At 43.6% G+C, this 26,025-nt stretch overlaps 1 protein-coding gene across 2 annotated transcripts; it reads left to right on the top strand.

Moving 5' to 3' along the window:
* On the top strand, positions 1 to 26,025 carry SERTM1 (serine rich and transmembrane domain containing 1). 2 transcript variants are annotated; one of them, XM_061629559.1, is made up of 3 exons: positions 1 to 193; positions 19,832 to 19,988; positions 24,982 to 26,025. In XM_061629559.1, the coding sequence occupies exon 3, from the start codon at positions 25,120 to 25,122 to the stop codon at positions 25,441 to 25,443; it is 324 nt and encodes a 107-aa protein (XP_061485543.1). In that variant the 5' UTR covers positions 1 to 193; positions 19,832 to 19,988; positions 24,982 to 25,119; the 3' UTR covers positions 25,444 to 26,025. The 2 variants fall into 2 exon arrangements, with proteins under 2 accessions (XP_061485543.1, XP_061485544.1); XM_061629560.1 differs by lacking the exon at positions 19,832 to 19,988.

The raw sequence follows: 26,025 nt of genomic DNA, 5'->3' as shown, positions 1-26,025 counted from the left end.
GCTCGCCCCTCCCAGGCAAGGGCTAGCCGCTCTGCCACGCCCCTCCGGCTCTTGTCAGCTGCTGCCTTCGGAGCGTGTTGCTGAGCGGGTGGCGCTTCTGGAGTAGGAGGGAAGAGAACGGATCTGCTCCGGGTAGTTCTCTCTCGGCGTTAGTCTTCTTCGGAGAAAACGAGACGAAATCCCGCCCGCGCAGGTCAGTGAGCTGGCATCCTCTTCTTCGTTCCCCTTTCCCATTCTGGATCTCCTGTCCCCTGCACCAGATTTCCCCCTCCTTCTGCTAAAGAGGCTTTAAAAAACATGGTATTATTAAAAATAAGTCCTGTGATCTAAACGGCATTCCTGTCAGCGGGTTCTCCCGGGATAGCCCAGGGAAGAGCTTGCATTTCCGCAGTATCTCTGCACCGAACGGGAACCCAAGTGCCGGAGGGTGGTACGATCCCCTGATCCACCCAAAGCAGGTTTTTTTTCCACGGAAGTAAGCCTCGTTAGAACTTGCTTATGTCCAAGAAAGTAGCTTAGGATCGCAACCGCGCGGCCCGGTCCTATATAGGTTTCCTCGCAAATCTTCCAGTATGCTTTACTGCCAAACAAACGGACACACGAGTGTAGCCGTTAGACGGAGAAACCGGCCTTTTAGTTTGTGTCAAAAAGTGGAGGGAAAGCATGAGATTCGTTTCTTCTTGTGTGAGTCTTTTTGAGCCATGGTTTTCTTCTCAGATGGAAGGGTTTGGCTCTGTAAATTTTACAGTGCTATCCGAGCCATGTCTACTCAGAAGTAAGTCCCGATGAGCTGAGTTCCATAGGACTTATTCCCAAGAAAGCGTGTGTAAGATTGGAGTTTCAGTAGTCACATCCACACCACACATTTAAAGCACTCTTATACCACTGGAACAGTCACAGAGAATAATGGGAACTGTAGTTTAAGGGTGCTTGGAATTGTAGGTCTGCGAGGTCAGCACCTTTTAAGAAACAATAGTTCCCAGGATTTTTGGGGAGAAGCTATTACTGTTAGAGTGATATAAGAGTGCTTCAAGGGTATGGTGTGGATGTGGTGACTCCCGTCACTCCTACCTCCAAAAACACCTACTGTCACCAGCCGTTCGGGACGACCCAGGTTGCAAGAGCATCACCTATCCGTCCAGAATCGACTTGCATCCTATCGCTGAAGAGCAAAGTTCTTCCATGATCCAATTTGCCCTCTGACTGGTGTCTAGAGGGCAAAGAGTTCCAGCAGGTATTTTTGCGCCCACCCTGCATGTCTGCAGGTTAGAGTTGTGCAGAAACACTCCCTTCTCACTCACACATACACCATTTCAGACACGCACAAAGGAGGAGACCGGCAGGGGAAAGATCTGATGCCGTAGCACGAGTAGCCTCCTAACACAAGAATTACCTGTTATAATGGATAAAAAAGATTAGGCAGTGTGTCCCTTAACAGTGTAGTTAAAAATATGTATCTTGAAATTCCGTTCAGATTAATATCGGGATGATTTTCAAAAGGTATTTTTTCAAGTTGAGGGGGTGGGAGAAGAAGCAATGTTGTGGAAAAATAATAAAGGGCTCTGTTGCTAATCAAGTCTCTCCTCAGGTGTTGAAGGAGAAATTACTATTTACAGCAGAATTTTACATGTTTATTAGGAAGTAAGTCACCCTGTGATCTGTGACTTTATTCCCTAGTAAACGTTTCTAGAATGAACAACCCTTAGGGGCTGCACAAAATGGAAAATGGAAATGGGCTGCCTTCAAGTCAATTCTGGCTTATGGCGACCCTACAAATAGGGTTTTCATGGTAAGTGGTATTCAGAGGGGGTTTACCATTGCCTTTCTCTGAGGCTGAGAGGCAGTAACTGGCCCAAGGTCACCCAGTGAGTTTCATTGCTATGTGGGGATTTGAACCCACGTCTCCCAGGTCGTAGTCCAACACACTTACCACTGTGCCACACTGGGTCTCAAGGGCCGCACAACAAATGTGCAATTTGGTGACCTGCAGCCAGCTGTGTAACATGGCTCCACATTTTAAAAGTGTTGTATTTGAGATGTTGTCAGATGACATGAAAGTGAATTCTGCCACGTTTGACCCATGAAGGTTGTTTCACACATGTGCTAGAAGTTGATACTACAGTCATCAAGTGTTGGACATGGCTGTGTGAACTCCCTTCCAAGGGTGGGTTCATTTCTAATATTTTAGGAGCTGACAAAGAAGGTCCATGTCCCATGTGGGTGGCCACTAAATAAAATATCAAGATAGAAAGAGTAGGGAAATAATTTTCATGGGTTTTTATTTTCAGTTCTCACCTCATCAGAAGAGTTAGGAATGGATCTGGTTAGAGACGTCTTCTGAAGCAGAATATTGGGCAGATTTGGAAGTAATGTTTTTAAGATATTTATTTTGCTTCTCACTTCCTCTTAAAAAAAATCTTCCAGTCTGCATTTGTGTACGTAAGGAAAGCGAGATATGAAAACATGTTTGGCTACCTAAAATTGTTGGTTTTGTTTCATTTTACCTTTCTTCAGTTGCACTTTAGAAAACCAATATCCTGCTTTGCTTAACATGAAAATATTTTGTGTTCTTTGGGCCTTTAGACCCAGATCTGCTTTTGCTGAATAACCTAGTCAGTGATAACTTAGAGTTCAGGATCTGTCCCTTTATTTAAAGAACAATATCAGGCAATGTTTACAACTGAATACAGTTTACTCAGTTATATATGAGGTCTTTCCACACTCTGCCATCCACAATACTCCTCATTTATGCTTAAATTGCTGTTGAGAGATATTGGTGCATATTACTATGAGCATATCATTGGGGTGTAGGGCCATTTTTAGAAACAAATTGTATTCTGGAAAGTTGGAAAGTACTTTGAGAAAGTTTAACTTCAGCCTAGAGAATGAAATTCTCTGTCACCGCTGCCCTGAAAAAATGTATTTTCTTCTACCGTGGTAAAAGAAGTACTGTAGGTCTGCTTCTCCATTTCAGATTTGCAGGATTTATATTTTGGGTCCAAACTGGCCATTTACATAAAACCTGCTCACTTAAAATAATCCATTATGGTACGCCTAAGCTAATAATTAATTAGGAGCCCCTGGATTTTACATCCCAAACAACTTATTCTCATTTCTGGCCTCAAAAATTAGGTTTGAAGAAAAGCTAGACCTGACAAAAATGAACTTTTAAAAGTTGTTCAAAATGCTTTCTATTTTAGAAGTGTAATCAGTACTGGACCACAATTAAAACTCTGCAAAATTGATTTGGCTATTTGGGGGGGAAAACCCTTTGTTCTGTTGCAATCTCATAACAGCCTTTGCGCTTCTTTACTGCTGAGCATTGTAACTTGCAACTTCCTCTGAATGAATGAAAGAAAGATTTGCAGGTACTGTATTTTAAAGAGTCTAGCTTGGCCTCATTTGAGGGGAATACCATCCAGGAGCCATGTTTTAGATTACAACATGCTGAGAGCATTATTTCAGTTTTCTGATATTTCATTTTAAATTAATCCTGAGAATAAAGTGAAGAGAATTTATGAAGCAGGCGACTCAAGTGTATTGGCATTTTTGATAATAAGAATTGTGTCATCAGCATATACAACAAAAGACATCTTTGTATCTCCAATTTTCTGGAAGTAACATCTATGACGTTACAGTGCCTTTGGTATATTGTGGATATACAACTTGACTAGCACAGCTGCTAAGCAAAGAATCCCAACAACTCTGAAAGAATTTATTTATTTATAGGATCTTGATAAAGAGCCCCAACTGATACAAATCAGCACCTATCCATATTCAGTAAACCGATGTCTGCCACAATTTATCTCTAAATCTCTAAAAGCCATTGACAGATCTATAAAGCCAGCATACAAATACTGACTCTTAATCTTTGAATATTTATGCACAATGTTAAAGATTAAAGATATAATAAGTTATCGGTGGTGGAGCCATTTGCATGAATGTCAAGTTTGTCAGTCCACCAATCTATTGTTCAGGAGGACAACCTATGATTCTAAGTTATCTAAGAAACAACAATTATAAATCTTTCCCAGTCATAGCTGGCGCATGTAAAAACATATCCAGAAAGAGTTTTCTCCATCACCATCACAAAGATTCCTTAATCCCCACTGTTTCATTTTCAAAGACCTGATGTCCTTCCCACTAGCTAGGGAAGAAGTGCTATGCATAGAATATTTATTTATTTATTTATTTATTTATTAAATTTCTGTCCTGCCCTTCCTCCCAGAAGGAGCCCAGGATGGCAATAGGATTTTCCTACTGATGTCACTGACACTGGTTTGGATTTATTGTATTTCAATGCCAGTTGCCATTCAATGAATGCCAAAGTGACTTAGCGACTAAACCATACATTTAAAGCATATGACTTCCCCCAAAGAATCCTGGGTACTGTAGTTTAAGGGTGCTGGGAATTGTAGTTCTGTGAGGGGTAAACCAAAGTTCCCAGGATACTTTGGGGAAAGCCACATGCTTTATATGTGCTTTAAATGTATGGTGTGTGCACAACCTTACAAATAATAAACACACCAAAACATCATAGTTACAGCACAAATTATATAATATAATTAACAAATAATCACTGAAACAATTATAAATAATTATAGTTGATAAAACAGTGCTGACAAAACAAGAGCTAAAAAGTAAGCTACACCATATTACATTTACAGACATCATACCCCCACTCCCACACCAACTCAGTCATTCACTTTACTCAGTCCACTGAACAGTCAATATACAAGAGGACCCTGATTAAACAGAAATATCCACAACAGAACCATACTATAACAAACACACTAACAGACATCAATCACATACATGTATGCTGGTGGGCAAGCAGCCCTACTCCCACCAAAGCTGCTGTCCTTGCAAATTCTAGAGGCTGGGATAAACTCCATGCCCCTCCCTTGCAACTCCACAGCCTTTACTGAGGAGTGCCATCATTTGACCCCCACAAACAGTAGCAACATAAAACATCAAACAAAGGTGATGATATCTTTGTATAGATCTATGGGGCAGTGGCAGCAAGATACACCCCATCACTCTTCCCAACAGTTCTGCTACAACTCAACTATAGCCAGGCTAGTAGAGCTGCCAAAGAACTGGGTGGGCAGATAGAATCAGTGGCCCTTTCACCAATCCCTATGCTCATACTGCTTCTTTTGACAATTAATCAACATTCTTTCCATCTCATGCTCCATCAGAATCTTCTGATGGAGAATCCATCAGAACCCTTGGCCAAGGCAAGAGCCCTTATGCTCTCACCCTTCAGCTCATGCAGAAGGCTCAAGTGTTTACATTTCCACTTCTGCAAAGTCTTACTGAAATAGATAGCTGCCATAGGGCCCTTATTTCTTCTATAAGGGATGATTCAGCAGTCAGTAGAAATAAAAGGCAAATGGAACGGAGGCTGCTTCCTGAACACAGTTTAAGCCATCATAAAAACATCCCTGCTTTAGCCCCCAAATCATGCAGCTCTGAGCCAATTTGGGGTGCAAATACATCACACATTTCTGTGGCTCTGCTGGCCTAAGCAAATACTGGCCATCCACCAAGCTTCTTGTTTGTCAACACTGGCAAGCAAGAGGTGAGCTGGGGTATGCGCAACATTGGAGCTGGAGTTGGATAGAGTGCTAGGGCTGATGCACAGGATAGTCAGTCTGGAGGCAAAGTCTATTGTAAGCTGGCATCTGATTTGAAAATTCTGAATCTGAACCAGAACAGGAGGATGCACTCCAGATAAGCAGATGAGAAAGGTAACAGACTGGGAGGGGGGCAGACAGGCAGGCCCAGCATCAATACCTGGCACCTTTGGGCAACTATCGGGCCTCATGGCTTGTACCAGAAATCCCCAGATACAGAGTCCTCCTACAGTAGCAGCTCTAAGGGAGATTTGCTCCCTGGTCCTTGGCATGTAGATCCACTGGTACCAGAGCCCACATCTCATCCCCTGAACCCAGGGAGGCACCTTTGCCACCAGATTCCAATGACAGGACCACAGACTCCTTGGAGAATCAGGAAATCCCTGAGTAGCTTCCCCCAGAGCTGTCCCCACAGCTTGAAACCCCACTGCATGGAAAAAGCCACTGGCTGCAAGAAAAAGGCACTGACCCTTTCAATGGCAGGAACAGTACTCAGGGTGTGCGCCTTCCATCTTGACTACCTGGACCAGACTATAAATCTGTGCCAGTTGCTCTAAAACACTGCTGAGACAACTTATACTTTCTGCTTGAGCAACTAACTGTGGTCCTCAACCAGCACCTTGGTCCACTCCCAAAGCCCTTTCCTTCTTATGTGCCCTGGGTGTACTGATTTCCATCTTGCTTGAATTGTCACCATCCCTTGATGATGGATCAGGACACCAGAGCCCCAGCACTCCAGGGGCTACCAGTGGTGCCGCCTGCCTTCACCCCCATCATCACATACTAGTTGGCTAGAGAGTTTGCTTTAAGTTTTCTATAATGCCATTGAGTGATGCTGCGCTGGGTTGTCTAAGGCATTGTGGGAAATATAAGTGGTGGCTCATGATCACTGGCCACTGCTGCTAGGTAAGCCCACAGCCATTGACATAGAAGGCACTTTGCTATGGGCAAAGGCTCAGGTTCATAGTCTGATGCTATTCACTGACCCACCTTTGTCAATGGAGACACAGGTTGCCTATGCAGAAATTTAGCAGTTTAGGCTGAGACATCAAGTATGATTCTACTGGGACAGTTTGGAGTAATGAAACATTGTATGTGGGACTGTCTTTGAAAATAGTCCAGAAACTTCAGGTACTTCAAAATATGGCTGCAAGACTGCCAACTGTGACTGAAAGGTATTAGCACATCATGTCAGTGCTTCCCCATCTTTTCAGGCTCTTTCCATTTACAGGCTGAACTTATGGTAGTGGTTTGGCCCTTGAAGGTCCTTCATGGCTTGGGAACAAATTAGCTGAAGGACTGCCTCTCTCCACATGTACCTAACCAAATTTCTGATGCCCTTTGCTGGGTGCCCCACCAAGTGAGTTACAATGGGCGGCTAGGAAAGTGAGGGCCTTTCCAGTGGTGGTGCCTCAGCTGTGTAATGCACTTCCTAGAGAGGCTTGCTTGGTGCCTACTTTGTCGTCATTTCAATGCTAGGCCAATACTTTTTTATTTTCCTGGGCCTTCTAAACTGTTTTAGCTTACTGCCTTTACTCTTTGCTGTTGGAAGTGGGGCAAGAGCAACTCCTGTTTTGTTCTTTTGTTTATGTTCCAGAAGGGAGATAGAGTTAGGGTCTTCCAGGTGGCTAGGCTTGACTACATTTACCTGTGATGCTCTGACTGACTTCCTTCCATTGCAGGCTGATATGCTTAGGGAAGCTTACGTGCCCCTCCTCCTTCCGCCTTTCCCTTCTCTTCTTCTTCTACTGTCAGAGAGAAAGGAGACACCTTTGTTTCTGCTTTCTCTCTCCTGAGCCATGAGGGCAACTCCCATGTCTGGGCATTGCGCCTCCAACTTAGTTAGTTAGAACTAGGTATGCCTTTCCTATCTACTATGTATTTCTATAAATAAAGTAGCTTTTCTTATTTTACTAAGTCTTAAGTCTCAGTGATCTCAATGCAGGGTAAAAGCCTGCTGCTTAGATAAATACACACACTGGCACACATGCATTTCAGACTGTTGACAATCTCTGTTAATATCTATACAAATTTACATAACATTTGCCACCAGTGTTTTTATGCTGCAGTATACTTTACTGTTGTTCATTACATTGTTATTGAATTTTACATTGCTTTGTCACCCTGAAGTCACCCTGAAGACTTACAGGGCACTCCCTCAAACCTGGAGTCAGCCCCACAGGTAGGGAGTAAGGCTGTTGCCATGGCAAAAGCGCAAGCCTGACCTGGAAGTATTTGGAGACATTTCCGAAGGAACCAGTGGTTGTGAGTTTAAGTGGGTGGAGCCATGTTGACACCTTTCATTGCATACCCAAGCAGCTTATCACAAGGGAGTGCCAGAGTACAGAACAGGAGGTTCTTAGGTTGAATCCCAGCTGAACTCAACATCACAGATGGCTTGAGACCGGAACCCTTGAAGGATTACCTTCTCTTGTGTGAGTCTGTCTCATCGTGAAGGTCTTCTGGAGAGTCTGTATTCTATGTCCCACCCCTCTAAGGTGCACTTAGTGGGAACACAGGACAGGGCCTTTTCTGTATCAGCACCGAAATTGTTGGAACTTGACCCAGGAGATCTGTCTGCCTGCTTAAAATATTTTTCTTTAGGCAGGTATTCAATTCAGTTAACTGGTTATATTCTGTTGGGCTGTATTTTATTGCTTCATTGTTTTTTTATTGTTTTTGGATTATGTTATACCGTTTACTTGTTGGGTTGGGTTGTTTGGGGGTGCCATATGGTGGCAAGGTAGCATATAAATCTTCCTAATAATTAAAAATAATTAAACATCATATTTTACACTGCAGTTACAATCCCCACCTGGAAGGTACCCGATAGCTCTTGCTTGCAGTGCCATTTTATGTGATGGGTTTAAATGATGTTTACAAGCTTCTTGTTCCATGTGTCAGCCAAAATGTATGCATCTGCATGCCAGTACTGCATATTCATCTTTGATTACTGGTCTGTGCACTGAGATAAGGCAGGTGTGTGAGTTTGCCAGACAGAATAGAGAACCTTTAGATGTTTCTTACAGGAACGCACATCACATAGGAGGCTGCCTTATACTGAGCCAGACCAATGGTCTAACTAGCTCAGGATTGTTTACACTGACCAGCAGCAGCTTTCCAGGATTTCAGACAGAGTTTTTTCACTAACCCATGTGAAGATGCCAGGATTGGGTAAGCTCAGCTGTTCTAAGTGCTATAGATGTCAGAAAGTCATGTTCCTTAAATGAAAACCATCTCTTACTCTAGTTAACAGAATTTTTAGATAGCATAATCACCCATAGCCTCTAAGGGGTTTACAAAGAAAAGGGGCTCCCAAACTATAGTCTATGGACCACCAGCAGTCCGCGAGCTTCATTCAGGTGGTCCATAGCATGTCAGCATTAAACATTTGTATTGATTTTAAATGGTATTTTTGTTGCTTCTTGTATTTCTTGTATTGCGTTTTGCTGTGTTGCCACTGGAAATTCATAAAATTTATTTCTATATAAGAAAGAAAAGAAGCAATGAAAATAAAATTAAAAATACAGCACAGTGCATTACAATTGCTACAAACAGGCAGAAAAATCATTAAATGGTCCACCAAGACCTTCAGCAATTTTCAAGTCATCCATGGGGAAAAAGTTTGGGAGCCACTGACAAAGAATATTAAATGCTCATTAAAAATACCGATAAAATCAAATGTTAAAAGCAAGTTAACCTAACAATTTATCAAGCTATAATTAAAATCATAAGTCAAAATTCACATATTACCTATTCTAAATCAGGGATGGGTATCCTGTGGCCCTCCAGATGTTGTTGGACTACAAGCATCATCTGGGGCCATTGGCCATACTGGCTGAGCCTGATGGGAACGTTTGCCTAAGATGCTTTTCTTGTAAACACCTACACAAAAACCCATTGGAGTTGTATCCAACAACATAAGTTGTATCCAAATGGACTTCCTCTCCCTCTACTCTCCATTCTGTCCTGAGGATTCCCCCAACCCTGCTGAGCATATTCAGGGGGTGTACAGGCAGAGGGGAGGAAATTCCATTGCACAGGCAGAAGTCCTTAGATACAATCCATTATGTGTACATGTGACAAACTGCATATCTTCAAACAATGCAGATCACAGGTATACTTCATCAGGTTGCCTCTGTATCCTTTATGGGGTAGCTTCTTGTAGTGAGATTTTAGGAACATTCTGAAAGCATCCTATATCCGATGCCATTTCAGCTGGAATGAATTAACAGGTTTTTTTATTCCAAGAGATGCTGTTACTTTTTTCTTTTTCTGCATTCCAGGGCCAATGTGTTTAATCGCTCATTGTAGGCATTGTAGTCTCAGCTGTGATTGAGAACCACTGCACTGCATGCAATTTGGGGAAGAAATAATCAAATGCAGTGCAGTGTGTGAAAAGAATTTGTTAAAGGAACTCCTAGGGCAATTGGAGAGGATTGGAACAGAAGTGGAATCATTTATGTTTGCCTCATTTGAAGACAATGCCACACATGCATCCTCTCGAGATTTCCCTCCCACAGACAGAAGTAGAATCAATGAAGAGGGAGGAGGGGGTTGTCCTGTGGCATTGGGGCGGGGGCAGACTGTGTGTACGCTTAGAAGCCTGCATGGATGTATGTAACTTTCCATGATATGACATCTAGTTTTAGTAATTAAACGTTAATGTATCATCAGCTTGGAATTACAAAAGACAGGGTGTCCATTATCTTTTTTTGGCACTGAATGCCAATGTAATAAATATATTTATGAATACATTTTGGTATTATTGATGTATTTGGCAGTAGATTTGTTGCATTAGATAATTTTCTTTATTACATTTGGACTGATTTCAAGGTTGAGTAGTTCAGAGATAGAAAGGATAAAAGCAACATAATAAGAGATTCAAATCTAGCCCTGGAGAATTGTTTATCTACTCAAACTAAATATGCTTAAAGGATGGGAAATTGAAACATTCAGATATTCTACCATGCTTTGTCTTTCTCATTGAAATAATCTTCCTGAAAGCAGATATCTCTCTGGCTTTGTTCAACAGTGACTAGAATAGCATATTCAGGTATAATTTTTTTTTTGAAGGGGAAATCTAGAATTCAGTATATGGATCCAAGGTCTATCTTCACTAGTCATCATCATTTGATTTGTATGCAGCCTTTCCACACAAAAAAGAATGCTCAAAGGGGCTTCCAACAAGGAGAACAGCAATATATCCCAAAATCAACAATTGCAATAACAGTTCCATAATAACAACAATAATAAAAGAGCAACATAATAGCAAATTGTGATAATATACAAGAAACAACTTTTCATTACAATTGATGCAGCAATATTATACCTTCTGGCAGTAGCAAAACAACAAGGGAATTTAAAAAGTTTCACCTTGGACCTAGGTTTTCTAGCCACTGCTTCTAAGGCCACTGCAGTTCAGCCAAGAATGAGGTGACTCTGACGAAATGTCAAGGCCTCAGGTTCCCTGCCCTTTTGGCATAAGCAATTCAGGCAGCTTAAGGCTTCCAAAGGCAGGGGGGGTTAGCGAGAAACAGCCTTCCCATAATGTTACTCACAGTCCCTCTCCTGCAGCAATTTCTTACAAGGCTTCCAAAGACAAGGGCTGGTGGGGTAGCTGGAAACCCCACTCCTATGATTTATTTATTTATTTATTTATTATTTCAATTTATATACCGCCCTTAGCAGAATAGCTCTCAGGGCGGTGAACAAACAAGGTAAAATACAATATATCATAGTAAAAAATCACAAAAACATGTACAAACAAACCCTCCAGGGCAGCCTACATTCAGTGGGCTCCAGTGGTGGTAGCAGTGGGAACATTCATGACGATTTTGTCATGGTAGATTTTAAACCAGCGTTTTCTAAGGATGACATCCTCCCAATGGACCTGGGTACATTCTACCGTGAATTTCAGAATCCTCAGCTCAGCAGCCTCTCCATTGACATTGGGGCTCAGTCCATGGCAGAAGATCTGCAACCGGGCGAGACAGAGAGGAACGGCCACCACAGCCTGCCTTACCGATCCGGCTCGGAGGGGAAGCTGGAGGACACATTGCTCTTGCCGGTGAGGCTTAGCTTAGGGTGCGTCTCCTCCACGGCCACCACCTCCAACTTGCACAAGCCGGGCCGCTTGCGGGACTACCTGCCGCTTGCCATCTTCTCATGCTTTTGCCCCATCTGGGCCTTTAACATCCTGGCCTTGGTTTTCTCTATCATGGGAAGAATCCGATGATGTTGGTGAGCGGATCCTTTGCAACAGCTGCTCAATGTTTGAAGACTAAAATTCCTGAAGTGGCAGTACTACATTTTAAGGACAGATTATCTCCAGGCCTGTAAATAACCTTGTTTTCTTAACAATGTTAATATTTTGTTATTTAAATTTTTGTGCACTGTATTTTTTTCTGATGTGTATTTTGTATGTGTTTATTTTTTTGTGAGCCGCCTTGAGGGCCTTTTGGCCAAAAGGCGGCATAGAAATAGAATAAATAAATAAAATAAATAAATAAACAGAAAGCACAACAAAAACGAAATACAACAGAAATTAAGAAGGGTACATGTTAAAAGTAGAAAGATTAAGAAAATTAAAAGATTAAAATGCCTGGGAGCATAAAAAGGTCTTTACCTGGCGCCGGAAAGATAGAAGTGTAGGCGCCAGGTGTACCTCTTCGGGGAGGCTGTTCCACAACTCAGGGGCCACCACAGAAAAGGCCCTAGATCTAGTAACCACCCTCCGGGCTTCCCGATGAGCTGGTACCCGGAGGAGGGCCTTAGATTCTGAACGAAGTGAACGGGTAGGTTCATAGCGAGAGAGGCGTTCCACAAGGTATTGAGGTCCCATGCCGTGTAAGGCTTTATAGGTCAAAACCAGCACCTTGAATCTCGCCCGGAAGCAAATAGGGAGCCAGTGCAGACGCGCCAGAATAGGTGTTATATGCGAAGACCGACTGGTCCTCGTCAATAGTCTGGCAGCCACGTTCTGCACCAGCTGAAGCTTCCAAACTGTCTTCAAGGGCAGCCCTATGTAGAGTGCATTACAGTAATCCAATCTTGAAGTTACCAGAGCATGAACAACGGAGGCGAGGTCGTCCCTGTCCAGATAGGGGCGTAGTTGGGCTACCAGACGAAGATGGTAAAATGCATTCCGTGCCACCGAGGCCACTTGGGCCTCGAGAGACAAGGAAGAATCGAAAAGAACCCCCAAACTACGTACCTGTTCTTTCAGGGGGAGTGTAACCCCATCCAGAACAGGGTGAACATCCACCATCTGAGCAGGGAAGGCGTTCACCAGCAGTGTCTCAGTCTTGTCTGGATTGAGTCTCAGTTTATTAGCTCTCATCCAGTCCACTATCGCGGTCAGGCAACGGTTCAGCACATCAACAGCCTCACCTGAAGAAGATGAAAAGGAGAAATAGAGCTGCGTGTCATCAGCATATTGATGGCAATGCACTCCAAAACTCCTGATGACCGCACCCAGCGGCTGCATGTAGATGTTGAAAAGCATGGGGGACAAAACCGACCTCTAAGGGACTCCACAATGGAGAGTCCATGGTGTCGAGTGATGTTCCCCAAGCACTACCTTCTGGTGACGGTCCGCGAAGTAGGAGCGGAACCACTGCCAAGCAGTGCCCCCGACACCCAACTCCGCGAGTCTCCCCAGAAGGATACCATGGTCGATGGTATCAAACGCCACTGAGAGATCAAGGAGAATCAACAGAGTCACACTCCCCCTGTCCCTCTCCCAACAAAGGTCATCATACAGGGCGACCAAGGCTGTTTCGGTGCCAAAACCGGGCCTAAAACCGGATTGAAATGGATCTAGATAATCGGTTTCATCCAAAAGCGCCTGGAGCTGGCCGGCAACCACCCGTTCCAAAACCTTGCCCAAAAAAGGGACATTCGCCACCGGTCTATAGTTGTTCAAGTTATCTGGGTCCAAGGAGGGTTTCTTTAAAAGAGGTCTCACTACTGCCTCCTTGAGGCTACCAGGGACTACTCCCTCCCTCAAGGAGGCATTAACCACTTCCTTGACCCAACCGGTGGTCCCAGCCCTGCTAGCTTTCACTAGCCAAGATGGGCAAGGATCCAGAACAGACGTGGTTGCCCGAATCATTCCAAGCACCTTGTCCACTTCCTCGAGCTGCACCAACTGAAACTCATCCAATAATGAAGGACAAGGCCGTGCTCCAGACACTTCAATGGATTCATCTGTCGCAACATCGGAGTCAAGATCTTATCTTGAAAGTGTCCAGCAATTTCGTTGCAGCGGGCTTCCGATGTTTCCGTAGTATCGTGGGGGCCAGAGTGTAAGAGCCCACGCACGACTTTAAAAAGCTCCACTGGGCGGCATAGGGATGATCTAATAGAGGCAGCAAAATAAAGCTTCTTTGCTGTCCTTACCGCTTTTGTATACAACTTATTGGTGGCACTTACCAAGGCATGATTGTATCCACTGGGAGTTTTCCTCCATCTGCACTCCAGCCTCCTCCTCTCATGTTTCATCGCTCTCAACTCCGGGGTATACCACGGAGCTGTATGAGCTCTACAGTGGAGGGAGCGCGCGGGAGCGATCGTGTCAATAGCCCGGGTCATTTCCGTATTCCACAGTGCGACCAGGGCCTCGACAGGAGCACCAGTCCTATCAGCCGGAAAATCTCCCAGAGCCCTCTGAAAACCTGCGGGATCCATCCGGCTCCGGGAGCAGATCAACTTAATAGATCCTCCACCTTTGCAGAGGGAAAGAGCCGCTGTAAGTCTAAATCTCAGCAAGCGGTGATCTGTCCATGACAATGGGGTAGATGAAAAACACTCCACCGCCAGATCACCATCTCCATGTCCAGTGGCGAAGATCAAATCAAGAGTATGTCCCGACACATGCGTTGGGCCGGTAGAAAATTGAGACAGCCCCATTGTGGTCATGGAGGCAATGAAGTCCTGAGCTGCGCCAGATAAGACAGCCTCGGCATGGACGTTGAAATCCCCCAGTACCAAAAGTCTAGGGGATCTCAAGAGCACCTCCGAGACTATCACTGTCAGCTCAGCTAAGGAAGCTGTTGGGCAGCAAGGTGGGCGGTACACCAACAGTATTCCTAGTCTGTCTCCCTGGCCCAATACAAGGTGGAGACATTCCAGACCAGTCGCCATCTGGACAGGGTGCTTGGTAAGAGGGAAAGAACTCCTATAGACCACAGCGACCCCCCCTCCCCGGCCCTCAGATCTACCACAGTGCTGAACCAAATACCCAGGTGGACAAAGCTGGGAAAGAGCAACTCCTCCCTGATCAGCCACCCAGGTTTCGGTTATACACGCCAGGTCGGCACTCTCCTCCAGAATTAAATCATGGACAAGTGAGGTTTTATTATGTACCGACCTGGCATTCAAAAGCAGCACTTGGAGATCCGAGAGCTGGCTGATAGGACAACCAACAAACCTGTGGGTATGAGGAGAACCGGAACAAGGCACAGACACAATTTGTCTGGGACGAGTTCCCCTTACCTGGCCTGTTCTCCTCCTAACGCCATACCTCCCATTACCCGTCACTACGTTAATTGGGGCCCCCGAAAGCCCCCCCACAAAGGATGGAATCTTTTCTCCCAGGCACATGTTAAAAATACACAAACTCACACAGACAAGCAATCATACAATCATTCACCCAACAGTAACGCACACACACACCGAACAAACAACGTTAAAATTAATTAGTCCTCTTCAAACAACAATGGCAGTCTCGGGCCCCCCAGCCAAGAACGAGCCGCCAGCGATGGCACCAGGACAGCAACACAGCCCCAAGCAGCGACAACAGCGCCCACACACGAGCAGAGAAGCGGTGAAGGCAGCGGAGCCGCAGTGGTAATATCCTGGGCAGCGGCACGGTCCTCGGCGATGATGAAAACGCCCGCAACCAGCGGCGGCGATGGCGGCAACACGAGCCGCAGCGACGAAGTCCCCGGCAGCAACACGGTCCCAGCAGCGGCGAAAACGCCCCGCGCGCAAGCGGGCAAGCGTCGACAACGGCGGTGCGGGCCGCGGCGCAGAGTCCCCCGCAGCGGCACGCCCCACGGCAGCAGCGACAACGCCCGCATGCAAGCGGGCCGACAGCGGCAATGGCGGTGGCGCGGGCCGCGGCGACAGAATCCCCGACAGTGGCACGCCCCCCGGCAGCAGCGACAACGTCCGTATGCAATAGATGGTATCTCTCCTCATAGATGTTCTTGTAATCTATAGGTGTCCGTCACTCCCAGGGCCCAGATCTGCAACAGTCAATGAGCATCCGCCAAAGCAGGAAAGTGCAGATACCCCACAGAGTGTCACAGATGCAACTCAGCTAAACACTAGCCGCCACAACTCCACAACGTTATTCAGTATCAGATCCCCTGTTGGGCTATATTCAATCAGCATCCTCCTCCACTCAAGACTGCTGAAACATAGATAACAAAGCATGGCCTACAGAGGCCTCTCACAAACATTCATCAGCAGTATTCACCCAACAGGGTGGAACCAGCTCAACAGTCATTTCTTTAGTTAGACCTGAATCTAAGGGGGTGGAGCTGTCACTGTCTAAAGTGCTGAATACTGAATACATGATGTTATTTTATGGATTGGAATAGGGTCATTCTATATAATTTCATGGCAAGAGACTCAGGTTTGTGACCAAGTGTTCTGCTATATCGGTCCTAGAATAAAACATTGGCCTTCCACCAACCATATAACCAAAATATGGAGAGACCTGCGGTTGGGCCTCCAAGGAATTTGTACTTTTCTAACAATTAGCCAACGGATAAGCAGAAGCACCTTGGACAGCTCCTTGAAAGTTTGGACTAAAACCCGGAGCGGATTCCACTGCCCCACTGACATGGAGCTACCAGCCGCTACTGTCTATAATAAATTTGACAGAACTGGTTTATTTGACAGATGTTGTCTCCTGAATTTCTGGTTCTCTCCCCATGATCTGTCATGGGTTCCCAAACTTGGTTGCTAAAGATATTGTCGTGAGCTTTTATTAGCCTGCACTAAAACATTTTATTTATACTTTGAAAAAGTTTTAGATGGCTTAAAGACAGAGAAATGTATGCAGAAGCTGTTATGACCTCATGGTTAGATTTGTGCCATTAGTTATGCCAACCCCCAAAAGTGAATCATTTGACAGGAGTGTCACTGTGGCTGTAGTTCAAATGTCTTACTTTTCAGCCAGGGCCATCTGGCATTCTTTGTGGGAGTGTGTACAGATTTTCAGCAATGTCATGGGTTCTGTGGATCATTCCTGGAGTGATCAGGAAGAGGAAGAGATCTGGGACCTGGGATAGGGACCCAGTGGGTTATAACAGCAGGAGGCTGAACTAGGAGAAGTATTCAGCACTTTAGACAGTGACAGCTCAACCCCCTTAGATTCAGGTCTAACTAAAGAAATGCTGCTGTCTGACAACGAGCCAGCCCCTTTTCCTTCTGTTCCTCCTCTTCCTCTTCCCCTGTTCATAGGAGCACCCACTTGTTAATCTCATTCAGAGATACCTTCCCCATGCAAATAGAGAGCCCACCCTGAGCCTTTTTAAAGAGTCTTGAGGGGGCGTGTCTAGTTGCTTCAACAATGTCTTAGCATGAGTAATCTTGCTGTGTACTGCTGTGTAGAGACATTGGATCCTGTGTGATCTGTAAGCTGATTTATGAATTTTTTAAGCTGAAATTTCACATTAAACATAAAGGAGGAAAACACACCAGTGAGACTGAGTTTGAATCCAGTGGGGTTGGCCAGGACAAGCAATATTAGGAGATCTGCTCCTGGTTTCAACACCCCAGTAGGTTTAAAAAGAAACGATAAACTTATGTGCTACATGAAAAGCAGGCCTATACCACTTGTGACCCACCAAGCCAAACAGCCTTGCATCCCTGTATTATGATGATTTGGTGGTTTATTGATATGTTTCTGCTGCTGGTTGATTGGGCCTGTTCTACTGGTTATTGTATAGCTTTTGTAGTAATGCATTCTTTTTTCTGATTTTATGTTATGCTTTACGCCCTTAAAATTTTGTAAGTTACTTAGGGACTACTTAGGCAGCAAGTGATTAGTAAATTGAATTAATAATAATTAATTGCCTGCCACCACTGATATGTGGCTCAGGACCAAGCAAGATGAGACACTGTTCATGCAATTAGCACGAGTTATTGTATTGTATGGATGGCTATTAAAAAGTACAAGGTAGGCATGGTAAACCCAGTCCAGATCAAAAACCAGGGTGGGAAGGGGGTTGAGGGGCTTAGACTCTTTGCCTTGTACACTGGTCCCAATCTCTCCCTGCTCTCTATGCCTCCTATTCACATTACAACTTAGACAAGCTTTCCACTTGCATGAATAGGAGAATGTCTTCCAATTCAAATAGCAAATATGGGGAGTGATCTGGATCAGGACCACAGTGGGGGGAAAGAGTTAAAGCACCCTTATCTCCACTACCCTTGTTGTCCTGGTGTAGATTGGCCTCCCCACAGACTACTTACTTTTTTTAAAAAAGCCATTAACACACTGCTAATTGCAATTGTCTTGCCTTAGTATGCCCTCATTCTCATTTCACAGGTCTGGGGAGCTGTCCAGCAGGGTAGGAAACAAGGTTTCAAAAATTGCAGGGGAGTTGTCCTGCTACAGAATCACACTGAATGTGTTACAGGGACCTGTGCCATATGAGGTGTTGAATTAGCATCTAGTAAACACCAACTGAACTACTGGTTTGGAAAGTTTCTAGACCTGGTGGGGGACCACCCAGGATGAACTGGGTCCCCAAACCTATAGCCTTCCCAGGTCTGGTATCTTCCTAGGTAGGGAACCTGGGGATGGAGATATTCGTCTAGATGCTAGGGGTGATTATGGGACCCTCCTCTGAGGTGCCATCCAGTTATGATGCTCTGTAGCACATGCATATCTATTACACTAAACATCTTGTCAGGAATGATCCTGGTTTTTGTTTGCTTGTTTGTTTGTTAGGAACAAGAAAACTGCCTTCTCCTGAGTCAGATCATTAGTATATCTAGATCAGTATTGTCTACACTGACTAGAAGCAGTTCTCTGGGGTTTCAGACTGGGGCCTCTTCCAGTCCTACCTGAAGGTACTGGGGATTGAACCTGGGACCTTCTGCATGCAAAGCAGATGCTCTAACACTGAGCTATGGACCTTCCCCTAAAAGTTTTGTTTAAAAGATATGTATACCACCTTTTATCATTGCTGATCTCAGGGCAACTTATATAATCACAACACAATAAGACTAGAACAGGTAACAATGCACCAGTTAAAACAGCATTATAAAAACACTTAGAGGATACTGCAGAAGATTCCATTGATTCTCTTGCATAAATGGCTGGGAGAACAGATACATTCTAAGTTGTCACCACAATAAAAATATTGTTGGTGTTGACTTTATCCCCAGGGGGAGGGTATTCCACAACTGTGGCACCACCACTGCAAAGGCCTTTTCCCTTGTACATGCTAACCATGCCATTTCTGGCAGCAGAACATTGAGAAGGGCCCCCTCTGAAGATCCTGACACTTAAGCAGGTTGATGTCAGGAGAGCCATTCCCTCAAGTCCCTGGGTGCCAAGTTTTTTGCTTCTCTTCCTTTGTTATAATATGTAGAGCCCTAGCATTGCATATAGGATCTCTGCAGGTGCATTTTCATGGAGACTGGCAAATAAAATAGAGTTGTAGAATCAAGATATACACAGAGAAGAACCACAGGCAATAAAAATGTAAAGGAATTTATAACATTGTGCAACCAAGGTTATCTAAAAGAATACTTAATTTGCTGCAATATGTAGAGCTGAAATTGATGTGAACCCATCAGTAACTTACATCAGACCTTTTTCATCAGACTATATCTGATTCTTAAATGTGGTTCACTCTCTCCAGTTATGCTAAGAAAGGATTCATTTGCATTGTTCTGAAACCATCTTTCTTAATAAATAGACATTCAGAGAGATGATATTCAAAAAATATTTAACAATGAAATGGGTATATAATGAACTGTGAAGAATTTTCTTTAAATGTCAAAGAGAAGACAAATTAAAAAGAGAAGGAATTGGTTGCCCTAAGAAGACCAGCCACAAACCAAATTGCACCCTAGATGAGAAACATATTTGGCACATATGCATGCACTGACATCTTCCATTTGTTCAACTTTCAAACCTCTTGTTTTTCTTGCATTGGTAGGCCATTCCCTTACTTCGATGCTCAATTTGCCTGCATGATTTATCACTGTAATAGAAGATGCCTGCATGGATCGGATCACAGTTATCTTGCGACTTGTTGAGTGGGCACTGGTACTATACATACATTTAAAAAAATTAATGCAATGCTGGTCACACAGGTCAGTGCCACCAGGTATATGATCATTTTTGTTGTTTGTTTCATCTGTTGAATAGGTAATTGAGTAAATAGCCAGTAACTGGCCTGGGGCCTAGCTTGCAAAAAGCTACCGCAGAGGTAAGGCAATGGTCACATGAGCCAGAGGCAGAAAACATGGTTATGAACTATCATGAACTAATTGGAGTCAGGTACTACTAATAAAAGGAACTGAGGGCCAGTAGCAGGAGACAGCCTACTAGTCATGGGCTGCTTCCACGCTGCCCTTTAATCCATTTTTCTGATAATTTCTTACCTGGTAATTTGCACCTTGCACACAACATGGGCTCCTGCTGGGAGGAAGGGTGGGATATAAATCAAATAATAAACAAGCAAACAAACAAACAAATAAATACAAAGCTAGTTCCAGAAATCTACTGGAATGTAGTGGAAGTTTAGCACTAATTTCCATGATAACTAATACCAGAAATAATCCATTTACAAGGGTGGGAATCTGGAAGATTGCAGGAGATTTGCGCTAGCAGACTGGCATGTGACAGGCATCCAAGCTTCCTCTCTGTAGCCTCACTATATTTCTGTATTTTTTAACTCATTCCTGCTTGTGCCTGCTCCGTATTTGCCTTTGTTTGCCTTTGGTGAGTCCCCCTTACACTGTTTTTCTGAGTTTTACCTCTGATCTGTGCCTAGGGAGTCCCATTCTTTCCTGCCTCTTCCCTCCTCCCCCCCCCCTGGAACCGGGCAGCTGCTGAAAGATCTAAATGATCTTGCCCGCCTTTTTCCTCTTCTCTGTGTTCACTTTACTCCAGCTAGTTTCCCCTGGCTGCTTTCAGACATGAGGCTTAGTGTGTGCGATAGTGGCTGAAGTTGCTTTTCAAGACTTTTAAAGTTCTTTTCTATTGTCTTTTAAGCCCTCCTTTTCTCAAGTCTTTTTTTAACCTGAGCTGGAGCAGCTTGTATTTTTCCTCAGTGCTTTGTTTCTGGCTCTTTCCCTTTGGGGTTTTTGCTTTCTTGTTGTTTTTATTGCCCTTTTCGCCTGATCCTGGTGTCTCCAACTGCAGCAGTGTGGAAGACATTTACACAACTTGTTGGTATATCAGATAGTGCACTGTGAAATGAATTTTAGAAATTGGGATAGAAGCACTACCATTTTAATCCATTAGAGTAACGCAATGAGCCCCATGTGTGAAAGCAGCCATGGACAGCCTAGACTGCAAAGACCAGAGGTGGGGAATGGCAGACTTGGTGGTTGAATGCGGTCCTCCAGGCCTCACTATCTGGCCCTCAGGACTCTTCCCAAGCCATGTCCCCTCCTTGAGCGTTTTTGCCTGGCTGGATTGTGTCCTTGACCTGTGATAATGCTTCTTGCTTGCCTGGACAGGGGATAGAGTGTATAAGGTGTAAGTGTCTGTAGAAACCTCTGGCTTTTAACTGTACAAAGATAAGGGTCACACTTGTTGCTCTACCCACTTTAGTCTCCTGCCCCATCCACTGCTGTTGTGCAGAGAATGTGGCCCTCTGGCTGAAAATGGTTCCTCACCATGGGACAGACAATGTGAAGCTAAGTGAGGTAGGGCTCAGGCAAGGCACAATGAGGTGTGAGAGAGTCTTTGTTGTAACTTGATGTAAAAATTGCTCAGAATATCAGACTGGCCTAGAAGAAAGGCTTTTATTGGTTTTGATGACTTTTCATTGGCTTGAGAACATATTCAGGCTGTGAGGGCAACTTACATTACTTGGGCCAGAACTGCAGCCTAGAAGGTGCCCTTCCCTTATAGAGTAAGCTTTGCCAACCTGGTGCCCTTGTCCTCCAGATGTTTTGGATGATGGCTGTGCTGGCTGAAACTGATAGGAGTTGTGGTAATCTCTGGAGGGCATGAGGTTGGCAAAGGCTTCTCTAGGGCCTAATTTGACTGGCTGAACACCCAGAACACTGGTGGCACAGGAAGTGTGGTGCCAAAGATTGGTCACCTGATTATTTATTGAAGTATTTATAAACTGCACTTTTCATAGAGTACATTAAGGCGGCTTCCACTTACAAAGGAATAATAAAATTTTATAACAATTAAAAATCCCTAAAAACAATAATCAAAGCATCAGTAATACTGCATTGGTTGGAAAAATAATTCATGTTAAAAGGCTTGCCTAAAAAGTTCAGTTTTCAAGAGATGCCTGAAAGAAAGAAGGGATGGTTCCTGCCGAATGTCTATTGTTGTTCAAGTTGTTTAGGGGTTTGTGAATTAACACAAGTACCAGTGCAGCTTTTTCATGGAGTACCCCCAAACTGCATATCTGCTCCTTCATAGGGAGTGCAACCCCATCTAGGGCAGGCAATTGACCTATCTATGGGACACAGGAACCACCCACCCACAAGGCCTCTGTCTTTCCAGGATTCAAACACAGTTTCTTGACTCTTATCCAGTCTACCACTGCATCCAGGCCCTCTTGATTCAGATGTAATGAAGAAATAGAGCTTCTGTCTAGAGGTATCTTTATTGCCATTGCTGGAAGCAGAATGCTGGACTAGATGAACCTCAGTTTGACCCAACCCTACCATTTTTATTTTCATATGAGAGGAGAAGCACCTTGGAGAGTAGGGGAAGAAAAGCACCTCAAACTGAGAAAGGTTGCCCAAAGTTGTATGGTGGAGCAGGAAAGGGATGGCGAGAGAAGTTAAAGACACCAGGGAATGGTCAAAAGAAGGAGATCATGGATAAGCCAGCAAATGACAGCATTGTGGTTTTGTTTTTTCCAAATAATCATCCCAGTACAGCCAAGGAGATCAATGTACACATCCGGACTGGGCCATGGGCAGCAGACTGGAATGAGCCAGGAACCAGGAGATGGGAGTAGATTCAGCACTTAAGAGTAATTGGAGGGTGAACTAGAGGCAGGAGAGGAGAGCAAGCCAGGTATCAGGACCAAGGCATGTCTAGAAACACAGAGGTACACCAGAGCTCAGTAAAACCTTGCTTAAGCAACAAGTTCTGCCTGAGAGAGGAGGCCTTCTTCCTGTCCAAGAGGATCCAATGACCAGCCTGGATAAAGAAGCTGCAGCAATATGGCTCACCACATGGGGGAGTGTTCAGCAGTCCCTAACAGCACATAAACTGGCTTTCATATCACTTGCTGGTTCAGGGTGTAAGGCAGATGTGCATTGGAATACACATCCAAATGTGGATACCATCTATCTATTGTACTGTGTTCAATGAGGTGCACATTCAAATATGCATCCCCATGCACAAACTAAAGCAATTAATAATGTGTAAATGTGCAACTAGACCTGAACTGGGACATATGTGTTTATTTAAAACCATACTCTTAAGCTTAGGGGGGAAATTCTGCAGTAAAAATGAGACAGGTTTTATGCCATGGCATAATTGCTTCCTTTTCTGCTAATCTAGGCATTTTATAAGGTACATATTCAAGGTGACACAGAAATGAATTTGCAACTTTCACAATATATATTAGGTATAAATTATTCAGCCGAAGTTTCAAATATGTCTGAGGCTATTTACAATTTATTGTCAGGACCTCTACTATTGGATGACTATGGCCATTATTTTTGCACATACTTATAGAGATCTTGTGGCAAATTCTTTAGTGCTCTCCGTAGGTGTCTGCTGAGGTGTCTTTGAATCTTCCAGAAGAGAAATGGTGCTAGCAAAAACTGGCTCACAGTACTTGAGTTTCTGGCTTTTCTCAGACACAGGATCTTGAAGAAGGGGGTTCTGCTTTATGATAAAGCAGTGGTGGCTAACCTGTGGCCCTCCAGCTGTTGTTGGACTTCAACTCCCATCAGCCCCAGATAGCATAGCCCATAGTCAGGGGTGGTTTGAGTTCCAGTCCAAGAACAACTGGAGAGCCAAAGATTAGCCACCCCTGTGTTAGAGGAACCAACAAGAAAAAAAGTTAAATAATAAGAACATTAGAAGAGCCCTGCTGGATCAGGCTGATGGCCCATCTAGTCCAGCCTCCTGTTCTCACAATGGCCAACCAGATGCCTATGGGAAGCCTGCAAGCAGGACTTGAGCACAAGAATAGTCTCCTCTCCTGTGGTTTCTGACAACTGGTTATTCAGAAGCCTCTCTTACCATGGATGAACAGCATAGCCACTATTGCTACTAGCCATTGATGGTCTTATCCTTGCATTTGTATAATTACAAAGTAGAACTATAAGGGTAATAATGTTGGCATATCTTCCTGGAAGCATATCTCAATGTTGATGTTGGCAAATATGGTCAGAACAAGATAGGGATGAAAAATAGATGACTATTTTATAGAGAAATGGGTCCTTCTTGTGATGTACTAGGGTAATAAAATTCAAGGACAAGTGGAACCTCATACATCGTTGAGTATATAGTGAGTATCAATCTATATACCAATTTATATCAATCCTCTTTTAACAAGCCTTTTATGTAGATACCTTATCCTTGTCTGCATCTGTGTTGGAATTCCTTTTTTAGATGTTTTTAAAGCTTATTTTAAAAATAAAAAAGATGTTTTTAAAGATGTTTTGTTTTAATATGTTTTAGAATGTTTTTAGTATTTTTGTTTGCTGTCCTGGGCTCTTTCTGGGAGGAAGGGCAGGACATAAATTTAATAATAAATAAATAAATCTATTCAGAGCAGTGTAATCAGATTTGGGAGAAAGAGGAAAGTGTGCGAGAGTGAGTGAGTGTCTGTGTGTGTATGCAGTTATGCAGTATCATATCAGTAATATCAAGAGTATTATTAGTTTTTTAGTTGTTTAAACACTGATATTGTAAAACTGTTCATTTTGGTTAATTGCATAATTACTGGTTTTATTTTGTTTCTGACAAATAATCTGTACGATTTATTTTTGTATAATCTTTGGGGGGGAATTGTATTGTCTCTATTTTTTCTTTGTAAAACAAGAATTTACAATTTAAGAAAATGGGGGAAATAAAAAAGAGTTGTAAGAAATGAACTTTTAAACACTGTAGTTTAATTTTTCCTCCCCCCTTTTTTTTTTACAGCACCAGATTACAGTTTAATTCTGACCTAAGAAGTAAAGGATAACTGTCATCACAGGGTGGCTCAGTATGCCGACTCTTTTATGGAAGGTTGTCTTTGCATATTAGGCCTCTTCTTTTTATTTTACAACACACACAAAAATGTCGGAACTCAACCCTACATCTGGATTAATAGAAAATATGGAAAATGGAACTTTTCTGGAGCTGTATCCAACCTCTCTCTCAACATCCATGGATTCCTCTTCCGGACACATGTCTAATGTCTACGTCTATGTCTCAATATTCCTCAGCCTCTTGGCATTTCTTCTTTTGCTATTAATCATTGCGCTTCAGAGGCTGAAGAACATAATCTCCTCCAGTTCTTCCTACCCAGAATACACCAGTGATGCTGGGAGTTCCTTCACTAACTTAGAAGTTTGTAGTATTTCTTCCCAGGGGTCTGCTTTTTCAACCCTTTCCTCATGAAAATAAATGAAAGGGAATACATTGGGGATGGAACAACTTTGTTTAACTCTTGGGGGGAAGTTATGCATGCAAGATTTTCTTTGGAGGACTATTAGTCATAAAAGAGGCTCACTTTGATTTTTCTTTCTCTTTTTAGTCTATATTTCTCCTCTTTATTAATGATATTTTTCATCTCTGAGCAGAGAAATTGACTATGGCCTCCTGCCTGACCATAGCTTCCTGCTTGTATTAGTTTTGTAGCCTTATAGCATTTGCCCAAGCCACTGAAAGTGGGTATTTAAACTGATCAATGGGGATATCCTGCTTACCTGGATTTGTCACCTATGGTTTTCTGTACTCAGAGCTTTAGGGCTTTAAATTGCCTTCCTCAGAAACACCATGATATTACACAAACTAGATTCCTTGGTTCATTGAAAGTTACTTTGTCTCACCATGAAAAGAATTCATTGTACCGTAGTTCTAGAGTTTAAAACAATTTCAAGAAAACACAGCTGATATACATTTTAGTTCAAAATTGTTTTGCTGAGATTTGCTTGTATGTTTTCCTGTATACACTCACCTGTGTTGTCTGAAATGCTTGTT

The sequence above is a fragment of the Rhineura floridana genome, chromosome 5 (genome assembly GCF_030035675.1).
Source record: "Rhineura floridana isolate rRhiFlo1 chromosome 5, rRhiFlo1.hap2, whole genome shotgun sequence".
NCBI classification, from domain to species: domain Eukaryota; kingdom Metazoa; phylum Chordata; class Lepidosauria; order Squamata; family Rhineuridae; genus Rhineura; species Rhineura floridana.
The sequence above is the reverse complement of the archived record's forward strand: the minus strand, read 5'-3'. Positions and strand labels throughout refer to the sequence as shown.

Coding starts and splice junctions, on each gene's coding strand:
- SERTM1 (XM_061629560.1), top strand. CDS start 25,120: ATGTCGGAACTCAACCCTACATCTGGATTAATAGAAAATATGGAAAAT.